The sequence below is a fragment of the Olea europaea genome, unplaced genomic scaffold (assembly GCF_002742605.1).
Source record: "Olea europaea var. sylvestris unplaced genomic scaffold, O_europaea_v1 scaffold1110, whole genome shotgun sequence".
Lineage (NCBI taxonomy): Eukaryota > Viridiplantae > Streptophyta > Magnoliopsida > Lamiales > Oleaceae > Olea > Olea europaea.
In genome coordinates this window covers 100570-115608 of record NW_019228470.1, presented here as the reverse complement: position 1 = coordinate 115608, position 15039 = coordinate 100570, and the positions used below count along the sequence as shown (strand labels likewise).

General features: G+C 34.6%; 1 protein-coding gene across 1 annotated transcript; it reads right to left on the bottom strand.

Moving 5' to 3' along the window:
- Window positions 1-5161: 5161 nt before the first annotated feature.
- LOC111373307 (STOREKEEPER protein-like) lies at window positions 5162-14744 on the bottom strand. Its single transcript, XM_022995818.1, has 2 exons — window positions 14600-14744; window positions 5162-6135 (listed from the first exon to the last, which is right to left on the bottom strand). Exons 1-2 carry the CDS (start codon window positions 14742-14744, stop codon window positions 5162-5164), a joined length of 1119 nt encoding a protein of 372 aa, XP_022851586.1.
- Window positions 14745-15039: the final 295 nt, after the last annotated feature.

Genomic DNA, 15039 nt, shown 5'->3' with positions numbered 1-15039 from the left:
AACTTTTCATACTTTTTAAGCACTCACTCTTAAAAAAATCACTGTTCAAAATATCATTTTTCTCAATAATGACCATCAAACAGGGGCACAATGTTTAAGGAAATAATTTGATCACCTTCTTTAATTGGTGAGATCGTGCCTTAGTTTCATAGAGATGAACTGTGACAAACTCTAACCACTAGAAAATAAGCCAACTACGATGGAAAATCACCATTGAGAGTCAATCAAAGCTGACTTGATATTCCTTAATGTGTCGCTATAGTTACTAATTTATTTTCTCGACCTTTCAATTAAGCGCTTCATGACATACTTCTTTTTGTTCACCAGTGAGCTTAAATGATACTCTTCATAATGATAGGAGTATCTCCAATAGACTCTAAATAAAATATGTAATATCTACTTATAAAGAGTATCTTACGTATAATAGTAAATATTTTTAAATTTAACGAGTAAATTTTTTTATAAACTCTAAGTGCAGCTCCACAACTTCTATTAAAAAATGGCATATTATGCATAGTAAAAAGTATTTTTTTAAATTTGGAAAGTATAAATTTTCATACACTTCAACAATACTCTATATTTTGATTCTTCATTTTGCTTCTTCTTCTTTTTCAAGAGACATTTACTGATTTTTCTTCATATTTTATCTAACATATTTTTTATATGTTAATGACTAGTCAATTCAAATATGATTTGAATTATTTGAGAAGTAGAGTACTGAAATAAGTAGCTTACTAAATAAGTGGATATATGAACCTGGAGATTGTAATTGTAGTCGCGAAGGCAACGTTTCACATTGTTGGGATGAGACCTGTGAAGATAGATGCAACTATGGTGTAGAGGCAAAGTCTTATGTTGTTGGGACAAGGCTTCTAAAAATGGATGCAACTATGATGCAAAAGCAAAGTTGTTGAGAAAAATGTAAGAAAATCTGAAAATTTAATGAACTCCAAGACACGAAAAACGTTATCTTTTGAGAAATATTTCTCCTCTATCCAACGAAGTCACGACTGGGGTATGATAGAAAATTTCTCTCAGGATACAATGGAAGCGTTTGATTCAAATTGTGACTATTTGATCAAATCAAGAAGACACTCGAAAAAGAACTGATGATGCTAAGAGAAAGAGAGAAGAATATTTTTTAATGTGTTTTGCAAACGAGAATTCGTCCAGAATTTATAGAAATTGAGGTAATCGTTTGAATAGGTGTGTCCCTTGAAATAAAGAACATATCTGTTGGAAGTAATTGTCAAAACGAACAGATGCACCCATTCAAAGACTTTTGAAAATAAAATTCTCTTTCGGGCGTGTTGCCCCCAAACCCCCACCACCCCGCGACCTGACCGAGCAGGTCGATCCCCGTTGCGCAGCGGCAAATACTAGTCGGGGCGGCAAATCATTCGCAAAACAAAAAAACAAAAAAACAAAAAAATACAAGCAAAATGATGAAAAATATCTAACAGAACTATGAAAAATGAAAAAAATAAAAACAAAAAAATCACAAAACTGAATCCGAAAGGACAGGAAAGGAGAACTGGAAACATCTTACATATTCAACTTGGATAATTATATTCACAACACAATTTTTATGAGTTGTAACATATTTTAATTCAATTAATATCCTTAATCTTTTTTCATTATGCCACTTATGTTCTTAATTTTTTTATCAGGTCGATCCTCGTTGCGCAGCGACAAACACTAGTTGAGGCGGCAAATCATTCGCAAAACAAAAAAATAAATACATGCAAAATGATGAAAAATATCTAACATAAGTCCCATGTGTTTGGATGAATTTTATGTCAATTTTGAAGTGGTGGTAACCGATCTTTAGATCAATACCAATCATGTCTTTGGTTCTTTCAGGCAAAAATATCGAACTTTTTGGCAAAAGGTTTTTTTAGGACATCATTTACCTCCCTTGACAAGTTCTTTCCAACTTAGAGAGCTATCATGGGGTCTCAATGATGTTCCAAGATGCTTTCAAGCTCTTCCATAGGTACTGCTCGTTAATTAGACTCGGTGATACAATGGTCCAATTCATCAAATATAACCTTTTTCATAGGCCTTCTCTTCCTTAGGGGTCATTTTGTTTATGGCTTCCTCTTCAAATGCCTACTTTCTTATCTGTCATCTCTGTATCAACTCTTACAATGTTAACTTCATGATTGGCTACATTTCATGAGGAGTTTGCCGAAGCTTGGAGTACCACCTCTTGGCTCCTTCGATAGGGTTAAGTGGAAAGTTCAACACATTAGCATTGGGAGTCTCATCTCAAGTCCATTTGGGTCTTATATTGATTAGGTGCTCTTCTGAACTGTCTCCCCCTTCATATTATGCTATTTTGGAAAGCATGAAATAGGTGAGGACATAGGCATCCCTAATTTCTCTAGAAAATGTGAGATCATCATCATCATCTAGCTTAAAGACTTGATAGGCATGTCTTTGTCCTCCTCATCTCAAGCCCATTTGGTTCTTATAGCCGTTAGGCGCTCTTCTGGACTACATTTCCCTTCATATTATGTTATTTTGGAAAGCACGAAGTAGTTGGGGATGTGGACATCCCTGATTCATCGAGAAAATGTGAGATTATCATCATCATCATCTAGCTTAAAGACTTGATAGGCACATATTTGCCTTCCTCATCTCTAGCCCATTTGGTTCTTATAGCCTTTAGGCACTCTTCTAAACTACATTTCCTTTCATATTATGTTATTTTGGAAAGAGCAAAGTAGTTGGGGATGTGGACATCCCTGATTCATCGAGAAAATGTGAGATTATCATCATCATCATCTAGCTTAAAGACTTGATAGGCACGTCTTTGCCTTCCTCATCTCAAGCCCATTTGGTTCTTATAGCCTTTAGGCACTCTTCTAAACTACATTTCCTTTCATATTATGTTATTTTGGAAAGAGCAAAGTAGTTGGGGATGTGGACATCCCTGATTCATCGAGAAAATGTGAGATTATCATCATCATCATCTAGCTTAAAGACTTGATAGGCACGTCTTTGCCTTCCTCATCTCAAGCCCATTTGGTTCTTATAGCCTTTAGGCACTCTTCTGGACTACATTTTCCTTCATATTATGTTATTTTGGAAAGTGTGAAGTAGTTGGGGACGTGGACATCCCTGATTCATCGAGAAAATGTGAGATCATCATCATCATCTAGCTTAAATATTTTGTAGGCATGTCTTTGATGTGTTTGGAAATTTGCAAATTGCTCCTTTGCTACTGCCTCAACAGCTCCCATCTCTTGTCTATTTCTAGGTTGGGATTCATTCTATTGCCTATTTCTAGGCATTTGTTAGTGAAGCCTAAATATGGGTATCTCATTTTGGGACCTATTTCCTGGTACTTCAGTTCCCAGGCTATTAAGGACATTAGTAGACCTTCAGGTCTCTGCTATTGTTCGTAAATGGAAGAAAAGTTGTCCTTTTCTTCGAATGGAGAGGTTGACCTATAGGGCGATTTTGGGAGACATCAACTTTTACATCACTTTTAATGGGGCTGATGACTCTTTCATGCCTTTAAAATTAAGCCCTATCGCTTCGTAATTTCTCCTCTTTTTATTAGTTCCTCCATTGACCTTGGAAACTTAAGAAAAAACTTGGTGTATGCATGTTTTGGGGCATATAAATATTCGCTTGTGTTTGCATATGTTAGAGGAAGAGCTGTAAGGAGTTTTGTTCTATGGTACGCCATGCAATGATTCTTCCACCTCTATGATGACAAGGTTGGTGGTGATTTATCTTTACCAAAGGGAAGTCTTCTTTGGAGATTTTCTTCTTTACTCTTTGTGGATTTATATCTCCTTCACTAGCACTTTTGTTGGGAAGATGTCTCTTTTCTACAAAGGGTGAGCCTTCTAGAACAGATTTTCCTTCGAAGTTTATCTTTTCTTCAAGGATAACTTTAACACTTCGCCGTTGATAAAGTTTTGGATCAAAAAGTCAAAGATGAAGAGCACTTAAAAACTTTTTCTAAAAATTTTATTTGTTTCATCTTCAAGAACAGAAGTTTTTTAAAAAGAGATGTGAATGTACTTTTTGGTAAGCTTTTCTCATGGGGTTTCTTGTTGTTAATAATGTGGTTTTTCATAGATGAAGTCAATCTATTGACCTCAATTCCCAATCAACATGTGGCCAATAGATCTTGACTTTACTCACGTCCAGCGTAAGGCTCTGTACACTTGGACAAATCCTTAAAAGCATGTGTTCTTCTCCAGTGGTGGGGAGGAGTTCGTGAGCACTTTCACGTCTAGCATGTGTCCTCTGCAACAATTCTTCCCATCTATGATGACGAGGTCAATGGTGATTAGTCTCGACCAAAGGGAAGTCATTTTTGGAGATTTTCTTCACCACTCTTTGTGGATTTACATCTCCTTCGCTAGCACTCTTGTTGGGAAGATGCCTCTTTTCTACAAAAGGGGGTCTTCTAGAACAAATCTTCTTTCAAAGTTTATATTTTCTTCAAAGAAAACTTCAACACTTTGCTTTTGATGAAGCTTTAGATGAAAAAAGTCAAAGATGAAGAACACTTAGAACTTTTTTTAAAATATTTCATTTGTTCATCTTAAGGAACAAAGTATTTTTCAAAGGAGAAGCAAATGTACTTTTGGGTTAGCTTTTCTCATGGGGTTTGCTCATGGTTAATGCTCGTGGTTAATAGTGTGTTTTTCATAGGAGTGGCCGCGGTCCGATTTCAAAGGGAACTGAACCGAATACCAATGAGAATTTTAGAAATGGAACCATTGGTTCCATAGTTAGCTATGGAACTGAACTGGAACTAAACCAATTAGTTCCGATTCGGCCCAGTTCAGTTATTTACATTGAAAATGTCAAAATAAAATGTTCACTAATAAAAAATCTAAAGATGCTACCAACGTTATACTTTTAACAAAATATAGGAGAACCAAACATACTATCCAAAAATTAAAAGAAAACTAAATATAAAAATTTAAAAACTGTTAATGTAATAAATAGATTAGGTTAAGGGTAGTTTAGTCTTTTACTTTATCCTTAGTTTCGTAGTATATATACACTTGTAACCCACATATTTGCCCTAAGTTTGGAGGCTGCTATCAATCGGTTTTCTCTCTCTCTCCCATTCTTCATCTTTGGTTTGTTGTTTTCTACATGGTATCAGAGCGGGTTTAATCTTGGATTAAACTTCTGAGCTCACTGTTATGGTAAGTGCTGCTGTGGTTCTTGGTGATAGAGTTGAGGGTGATATTGGTGATGAGAATAAGGAGAATGTTCTGTTCTGCTGCTTATCATCTTCGCTACTTATTTCTAATTTTCCCTTATCTTTCTTCACATTCTCAACAACCCTATTTGTATTCATATTACTGCCTTTACTCTTTTCAACCGCTGCACCCCAGAGTTTCTTAGAAAGATCGAAGGCCTTACAATCATGAGGCTTGGAAAAAATAGGGTCCTCACCATTCTCACCTTTCTCCAGAGCATTCAAGAATCTCTTTTTCATCCTACTAATCTTACTACTCATTTGAGCCCTAAAGAAAATCACCTGTAATTTTTGCTTTATATAATAAAAAAAAACACCCATGTCTGCATATGGGTCCACTCCCTTTTGGCTCTTGAAGTTAATCATACCTTTAAGAAGAGCAATCTCATCCTCCTCAGTCCACAGCCTCGTAATAAATCCTACACCTCTAGAAGTGGCAGAAACAGAAGTAGGAGCAGACTTTTTCTCAACAGTTTTCAACTTCTTCTCGCTTCTTGAAGAATCTTCATTATTGCAATCCCCTTGTAGGGCACGTTTGGCAGAGGTGGCTGGCTGCTTAGAGATATGTTGCAGTTTGAATTGAGAAGGAGAGGAGTCTGAATCGGGTTCAGAATTCGACCCATTTTCCTCTTCGTTTCTTGGTAGTGATTTGGGTTGTGGGGTTTGGGTTTTTGGCTCTTCTTCTTCATCTCCTTCTCCTTCTTCAACTGCTTCAGGTGACCGGGGGTTCTGATTTTTTATTTCAACAGGTTCGATTTTCTTTTCTTTGGTGTTAGTGTTTGGTTGGTCACCGTTGGGATTGTTTGGAATTTGGATTGTGTTTTCCAGCTCAGTTTGGTAAGGCAGGTTACTGGTCAGATTGGTTTTCTGAACATTTGAGGTTTGGTCTTCTTCTTCGATTCAAGTTGGATTCTTATGGGACTGTGCTTAGGTTCGACCATAATTTTGGAAGTTTTTGATCAGATTTGAACTTCAGTTCAGTTGGTTGCCGATCATGGTTTGACGGCAATTTTTCGGAGTCGACTTGGGCTGTATCAGTAAAGTTTTACTGATGGGTTGTTGTGATGAATGCTGGTCGGCTGGTGGTTGACGTTTGTTTATGGTTGAGTATTGTTGTTGTAGGAGGTCGGTAATGTTGGATGTGTGTTGGTGTCGATGAGAGGCAGCCGCAGCGCAGCACTCGAGAGATGAAGTTGGAGGAAATTGGGCCAGGTTTGGTTTCATGGGTTATGGGCTGTAGATTGGTTTTGGGTCCTGGAGTATGTTGAAATTGGGCCAGTTGGTTCAAGTTGGCTTGGATTTGTTGTGTTGGGTCTGCTGGGTTAGTTTTTTTTTTTTTTTTAGTTGGGCTGGTACTTTAATTTTGGAGTAAGTGGGCTTGAAATGTTTGATGGGTCTACTGAATTAGGCCTAAGTAGTGGGCTGTGGATTGCCAGCAGTTTGGTAATGTTGGATTTGGGCCTTGTATTTTGGGATTTCAATTTGTGCATTTGGGTTTTAAAAAAGAAAAAAAAAAGGTTGAGCTCTAATTAATTAGGCCTACTGGAGAAGTCTCTTCGAAAAAAAAGCAGATTAATTGGAGTTTTCCTCATTATGGCATTATGGAAGATGATTGTGTATGGGCTGATTTTGGGTAATATTTGTTGCATATTGTTGGGCCTTGTTTGATGAGTTGTTGAAGATGGGGATGTGTTGTTAGCTGTGGGTGCCTTAAATTTGGCATTTGTCGAGCTTGAATTTGTTTTTGTGCCCAGTTCGTGGGATTGAAAATTTGGTTTTGTGCTCATTTCAGGATGCAAATTTCATTTGATGCCCGGTTCACGGGATTAGAAATTTCGTTTGATATTTGTCCAGTCTATCTGAAGTTTGGAATATGGCATAGTCAGTTCTTGGAATTGGTATGACAAGTTCAATTTGGAATTTGAAATTTGCATCCATTTGGTTTAGCTGAGATTGTGTGGTTTCGTTGGTTATCTGTAGTTCGGCATCATCTCCCTATCTTTCGTTGTTCATCGTTGCAGTTTGTTGACATCTTCATGAAGTCCCATTCGATTTATGGTTTATGCTTTTTGCTTGTCAAACTCTCGTTGCCTCTTGCATAGCATAGTGAGTTTGAGGGGGGATGTCAATGTAATAAATAGATTAGGTTAAGGGTAGTTTAGTCTTTTACTTTATCCTTAGTTTCGTAGTATATATACACTTGTAACCCATATATTTGTCCTAAGTTTGGAGGCTGCTATCAATCGGGTTTCTCTCTTTCTCCTCCCGGCATCATCTCCCTATCTTTCGTTGTTCATCGTTGCAGTTTGTTGACATCTTCATGAAGTCCCATTCGATTTATGGTTTATGCTTTTTGCTTGTCAAACTCTCGTTGCCTCTTGCATAGCATAGTGAGTTTGAGGGGGGATGTCAATGTAATAAATAGATTAGGTTAAGGGTAGTTTAGTCTTTTACTTTATCCTTAGTTTCGTAGTATATATACACTTGTAACCCACATATTTGTCCTAAGTTTGGAGGCTGCTATCAATCGGGTTTCTCTCTTTCTCCTCGATTCTTCATCTTTGGTTTGTTGTTTTCTACAAAAACAATATCCAAATATATAGGTTATTATCATTAAGCAATCATCAACTTATATAAACTGCTCCAATGATTAAACAAACTTATATCAAAATCAAAATCCTACATTGAATTGGATACCCTTTAAAAATTCATTGCAACTTCTGGTTCTGTCGATTATAATTTGTAGAAATCTAGATGAAAAATGTCGATCGGATCATCAATTATGTAATCAAAGTGAAAACAAAATAAAAATTTCGCATTTTAGAAATGGAATTATATATTGTAAATAAATTTATTTAGGTATAGTTTTACCCAATATTCTAATTTGGCTTGAGAATCAATTAATTAAAGAATTATAAGAAGAGAGAATCAAAGAGAAGAAAGAAATCTTATATCAAAATCAAAATCCTACATTGAATTGGATACCCTTTAAAAATTCATTGCAACTTCTGGTTCTGTCGATTATAATTTGTAGAAATCTAGATGAAAAATTTCGATCGGATCATCAATTATGTAATCAAAGTGAAAACAAAATAAAAATTTCGCATTTTAGAAATGGAATTATATATTGAAAATAAATTTATTTAGGTATAGTTTTACCCAATATTCTAATTTGGCTTGAGAATCAATTAATTAAAGAATTATAAGAAGAGAGAATCAAAGAGAAGAAGGAAAGTGCTAGAGTCTAAAATGAAGAAGGAACCCGATTATTTTTGATAAAAGTGATTAGAGATTGAGTTATATATTTTACAAAAAAAGCAAAAAGAAAAAAAACTTATGAGAACCGTCCGGCTCCCGACGGTTCCCATACTAGAACGGAACCTGAACTGGTTGGTTCTTAATAATTTGTTCTAAAATCAAATCATTTTTTAGAAGATTTGGAACTGAACTGATCGGTTCTAAACAGTTCCGGTCCAGTTCCACCGATTTTGAAAAAAAAAATGCCCACTCCTAGTTTTTCATAGACGAAGTCAATCATGTTGACCTCAATTTATGATCAATGACGTGGCCAACAGATCTCGACTTCATTGACATCCAGCGTAAGGCTCCTACGCACTTGGACAAACCCTTAAAAGCATGTGTCCTTCTCCAGTGGTGGGGGAGGTGATTGTAAGCACTTCCACGTCCAACATGTGTCCTTTGGTGAGGAGTGCAATGATTCTTTGGAGATTTTTTGCACCACTCTCTATGGATTTAATCTTCTTCACTAGCACTCTTGTTGGGAAGATGCCTCTTTTCTACAAGGGGGTCTTCTAGAACAAATTTTCCTTTAAAGTTTATATTTTCTTCAAGGAAAGTTTTAACACTTTGCTTTTGATGAAGTTTTGAATCAAAAAGTCGAAGATGAAGACCACCTAGAACTATTTTTTTTTTTTTTTTACTTTTTGGTATGCTTTTCTCACGGGGTTTGTTTGTGGTTAATAGTGTGGTTTTTCACGAACGAAATCAATTTGCTAACCTCAATATCTTATCAATGACATGGCTAACATGTTTTGACTTCACTTACGTCCAACGTAAAGCTTTGCACACCTGGACAAGCATGTGTCTTTTTCCAGTAGTAGTGAGAGGCGATCGCGATCACTTCGACGGTCAAGTAAGTCAACTTGTATATTAGGTGTGGGATGAATGGAAGACGTAAGCCACAAGTATGGATATGGGTACCAGATTTGTGGAGAAGAAATAATAAGGATGAACAATATTACTATTAAAAGTGTAAAGTTATATTACCTATAAATGACAATAAGTGTAAGTTTTTAAAGTAGAAGAAATGGAGTTGCGATTAGATGAAAGACGCGTGACTTTATCTTAGGTGTCGCTTTTGTAATTTTATGTTCAGGGACATTTAATGATCCTAAAAATATGTCACCCTATTGTCTAGGTCTGACATCTAAAAAGTAGATTAATGAGTTGACTAATAGGTGTCTATTGCAAAGATATCATATCAATCAATCACTGTATATCTTATACGAAAGATCTCTTGGAAAAGGCAAATGACAAATATACCTTCGTGGATTCAAAGTCTATTGCTTCGGTAATAGGTTGCACTAGATTGTAGCACCTCACCTCAGTCACGAAAGTTCGGCCTCTACATGGCATTTCGACTGAGGTGATAGCATCACTTCGACTACTTCTATTTGATGGCCTTGATTATGTCGCGTGGGTTGGTGAAACGGACAGTGAACTTGCATTAGCTTGCTAGCTAGTTGTCACGTGGTCAATATTTGGAACCTCGTAGGATGAGACGTTACATAATTAATCCACAAAATTGTACATTAGAGAAATTGGAGGATGTATTATGTATTACCCAATTGCATTTACTTATTTGTCTATTTTCAGTCCCTATAATGATGTAATATGTCTATGGATAGGTTCTCTTGCCACTTGTCCGAAAAGGAAAAAAAAAATAACTACGACGTAAAATTAAGCCTTTATTTGAATCTCATTCTTTGGAAAGAAATGTATTATTAAACAGTGTTTAGATATTATTTCAACAACACATTTTTTAATAAAATAATATTACACGCAAATTCAAACTTTTTCCTTATTTTTTAACCACACATTTTACATCAATACCCTATTCAAAAATGCATTTTTATGACAATGAGACTCAAACAAGGGCTAATAGTTATTATTTCATGTCGACTCTTTTCATATTCATATAATAAAAAATACGAGTTAATATCTTCGTGTGTTTAAGTGCGTGCAAGAAGCGGCAAAAAAATTAGTGGAAAGGTGATTTGCGAGGTCAATTTGATAATCTCAAGCACGTTTGGTGGTAATAAGACCAATGGCGAAGATAATTATAAATAATCATCAACTAAAAGAAAGTTTGCAAGCTCCGCAAAAATAATCACTTTTAGCAGGAATAAATATGAAATTAATAAAAGTTGGGAGTTGGAGATGACGAGGTTGTAATAATGATGACGGTGGGAAGAAAAAAATATTAGAAAAAATAATAGAATATCTAGGGTTTGGTGACATGCAAAGGGTGCAATTTTTTATTAATTATTTTAGTTCTTAATTGCCTAATAATTTAACTATGCCGTGAATAAACATCTTCTCTACATTCGAAATGTCCCATGCATGTGTTCTTACAGTTTAGGGACTAAGCGTGCCTGCATTTTGATCAGAAAGTGATCAAAAGAATACATGCGTTTGACTGAAAAATTTAAGGGAAAATTGAAGTAGCGATTCCTAAACTTTTAATTTTTTGTGAACTTTATCCTAACCTTTATTTTGTACTAGCGAAGATTTTTAATCTTTCATAAATATGCACACGAGATCCATTTAGATGAAAATTGTCCAAAACATCGTCAATTAATCGAAAAAATTAAGGAATCAACATCCAATAAAACCGTCCAAAAACAACTTCAAACAATGTATCTACATCCAATAAAAACGTCGCCGTAGCAGATAGTTCAAGAAATATTCTCAAGTCAAATAACGATGTTTAGAATGGTTTCTGTCTAAAGGGACCTCAGGTGCATATTTATGAAAGGTTATAGACCTTTGCTGGCACAAAACAAAAATTAAGGTAAAATTTGCAAAAAATGAAAAAATTAGGGATCGCTGTTGCAATTTTCCCTAAATTTAACTTAGAATAGTAGGACAATAAGCTATTTGCTCTAGATAAAATAAGCAAGTTGATGCTTTTCTTTCTTTTTATTACACAATCGATTCCAAGTTAAAAAGCAAGTCAAACTACATAAAATTGAATATGTTGAAGTCGCGAGACGATTTAGCCCCTGTTTGTTTGAGATTATTTAAATTTCATTTTTTCCTAATTCATTTTAAATTACATATTTTCTTAATGAAATAATTTTGTATGTAAATGCATTATTTTTGTTACTTTTTAATCATAAATTCTTTTTTTTTTTTAAATCAATTTTCAAAAAATTTACAACAAACGGGTTCGTAATTTTTAATATTGTTATAGACTAACTTGCTACGTAATCATGCAAATTTTCCTCAAAATAACTATTTTTATAGTGATTTTGGGATGGGGTTACGTGGGCAGAGTCAAGGGAAAATAAAAAATTTCTACTGAACTGATACACACAAAAATAAATAAAATAAAATTCCCCTACAATATATATATATATTTTTATTTTATTTTATTTTTTTATTTTTTGCCTTCAATAAGTAATTGGCCTGGAGGCAGGTCTGGGGTCTCCATCGTGCCCATGGAATGATTACTTGCACTAGTAAGAATGGGTTGTACGTGAGAGCTTTTTAGTGGTTGACAAGGTAGCGCATGCAATGCAAAGTGGAACCCTAACAGGGCGGGGGCTTATGGATGTTGATGTTGTCCCATATCGATTGTGAAAGGGGTTGGTGGTCAGTTTATAAGTGTGAGGGAAGGCCTCACCTCTTAAACTAATTTTTGAGATTAAGAATGCCCAATACTATCCAACACTAGTACCAGAGCCAAGTTATCAACAAGTCTCAAACCCAACGGTCACCGGAAATGCGAGTTTGTGTGTGAAGGAGATGGGTTTGATTTCACCCATGGCCCGTTGTGTGAAAGGAAGACGGGTTTGGTCTCCTACATGGCTCGATATGTGAGGGGGAGACGAGTTTAGTCTCCCACAAGACCCAATGTGTAAAAGGGAGATTGTTGAGGTTATCCCACATCGATTGTAGAAGGGATTGGTGATCAGTTTATAAGTATGACGAAAATCCTCACTTCTTGAACTAGCTTTTAGGGACAACAATGGAAAGTTGGACCCCTTTTTAAACTTTGGAACTATATAGTCCAATACGTAAATTGTAAACCCTTTTTAAACCGAGTAATGCTCTTTAACCCTACTACAATTATAATTCAAGTCTATGTGACATTAGTTTGACAATAAATGATAAGTTAAAATTAAATAAGTCATTTAATTCAATATTGCATTTAACCTATTATTTAATATCACATTAACGCCACATAAATTGAGATTATAACTCTAGCTGGGCTAAACAACATTATTCTTTTAAACTTTGGAACTATGTAGTCCAATATGTAAAACTGAAAATAGCATCTTTGTGTATTTTAAAAATCGAATCGGGTATTGATCCAAAAAGGAGAAGAATCAAGGTTCAAAGGATTGAATTGTAATCTAACATGTGATTTTGAAATCAAAATAATTAAATAGAAAGATGGAGCTTGAACTTTTTTTTAGTATTATTTTAAATCAATGAAACCAAAAACAAGTCAATGATTTTTATAAAATTGCGCAGGTTGTCAAAATTTTGGGCAGCCCAAATTTGGGCTCGGTTCCCAATTTATCTATGAAATTTATATTATTAATTCTCAATTAATTAACATTCACATTAATCTAAATTCAATAAACTTTCACCTTGAATTACATGAATCTATAGTTATTATGAATGAATTTATTCATATTCATATATCTGAAAATCTTAATGGGTGTTTAAATTTATGTATTAGCAATTAATTTTTATATATCAAATGTAATATAAAAAAATTGCTCATTTATAATATTTCATCATTATAAAAAATTTGAATCATAAAAATTGAGTTCTGAGAGTATAATTTGAGTAAAATTTTCTTCTCTTAAATTTTTATACTAAATTTTAATTTCTTTAATTCATCCAAGGCTCATCAAATCCTTCAACAAATTGGTATCAAAAATTACTTTTACATCACTTATAAAGTATTATAAAATAACATGGAATGCACGTCAACTTTGACTAGTATGATAAAAACGTGACTTAAAACTTTATTTTTTAACTAGGTCTGGTTAATCTTATTGTACTATATTTTAAGCCCAGGTTATATTTATTGTTCTAGGCATAAAATGTGACTAGATGGGAGGTCAAGATTCGACCTTTAATAAGAGATGGCAACGGGTCGCCCTGCCATGCCCACGCGTAGCCCTGCCATAGATGGGACGGGACGGGACGGGGCGGGATGAGGTAGCGGCTTGTCCAGTTTGTCTTTTTTTTTTAATTTACATTTTTAAATTTTTGAGTTATGCTGCTATTAGGGAATAAAATATAACTTCAAAATTTTAAAATCCAAAGCAAATAATGCTTAAACTAACAATTTTTTTTTATTTTTATTTTTACTTCTTCCCCACCTCGCTCCACGTTGCGACGGGTTTTTTCGACCACATTTGGAATGGGGCGAGACGAGTTATTTTGCCATCTCTACCTTTAATTTACTTTTTTAGAGCTCTGGTTATATGCCTATTTTTAGGCTTGTGTTTTTTTAGAAAAACTTTTTAGCACCAATCAAATCTCTAGCCACGTGATGGTTTCACTAAAAAATTGACAAAATATGTGGACTTTAATTATATAGAACATTTATATACTTGAGATCGGTCTACTTATTATTTGGGGATATAGTAAAGTTTGTTGTAAATATGGATAACAAAAAGCTAAGTTTAACAATGCAGAACAAAGTTTTTAAACAAAGTAACAAATTGATAGAAACCAAAAGTGGACATGAAGAAGAAGAAAGCAGAAATGATCCAAGACAACTGAAAACACTTTTTCCATAGAACAAATTTGTCCCGTAACGATGCTAACGAAGTAACGACATTTGTCTTCCAAGATACAATAAATTACTTTCTTATAGTAGAAGCACTTCAAACTATAAGGTAACAACGTACTTGAACAGATTATTTTCTCTACAAAAGAAGATTTTGAATACAATGTTTGGGAGATTTGGCAAGAATTTTAATACAGGACTCAAGAATATAAATTGGAATACTTAAATGACATCCAAGGAGTCCAATTTATAGGAGATGAGAGGTTGTAAATAAGAGATAAGCCCCAAAATTTAACAACCTTCAAGAATAAACGTATTTCTTGTTGTCACTAGTCTGACACTGACTTCTTGCTCGAGCGCAAATGGCACCTTTTTAGCAGAACCTCCATCCCTCGCTTTGCACTGGCCTACCGCTCGAGCGGCGACCTCAGTTGATTTTTGCATTTTTCTCCTTTCTTCCTTCTAAATTTGGTCCAAAATTTCTAATTCATCCGAAATTATTTTTTCTATTCCAAATATACCACGATTATATACTCAATGAGTAGAACAAGTTAGTCTATTAATTTCCATATTTTGACCATTGAATCAAATTCGAATATTTGATCGAAATTGACATGAAAATCATCTTTAATGTTTTTATGGTTTTATATTTAACCAATTTTCAGCTTTATTTAACTAAACTTCAAAACTTATTAATAGATGGGGCAATTAGCACAAAACGTCATTGCCTTTCAATATT

Coding starts and splice junctions, on each gene's coding strand:
- LOC111373307 (XM_022995818.1), bottom strand. CDS start 14,744: ATGCAAAAATCAACTGAGGTCGCCGCTCGAGCGGTAGGCCAGTGCAAA. Junction 6,136..14,599: donor AAATACGTTTATTCTTGAAG/GTTGTTAAATTT, acceptor CTTGAATCGAAG/AAGAAGACCAAACCTCAAAT.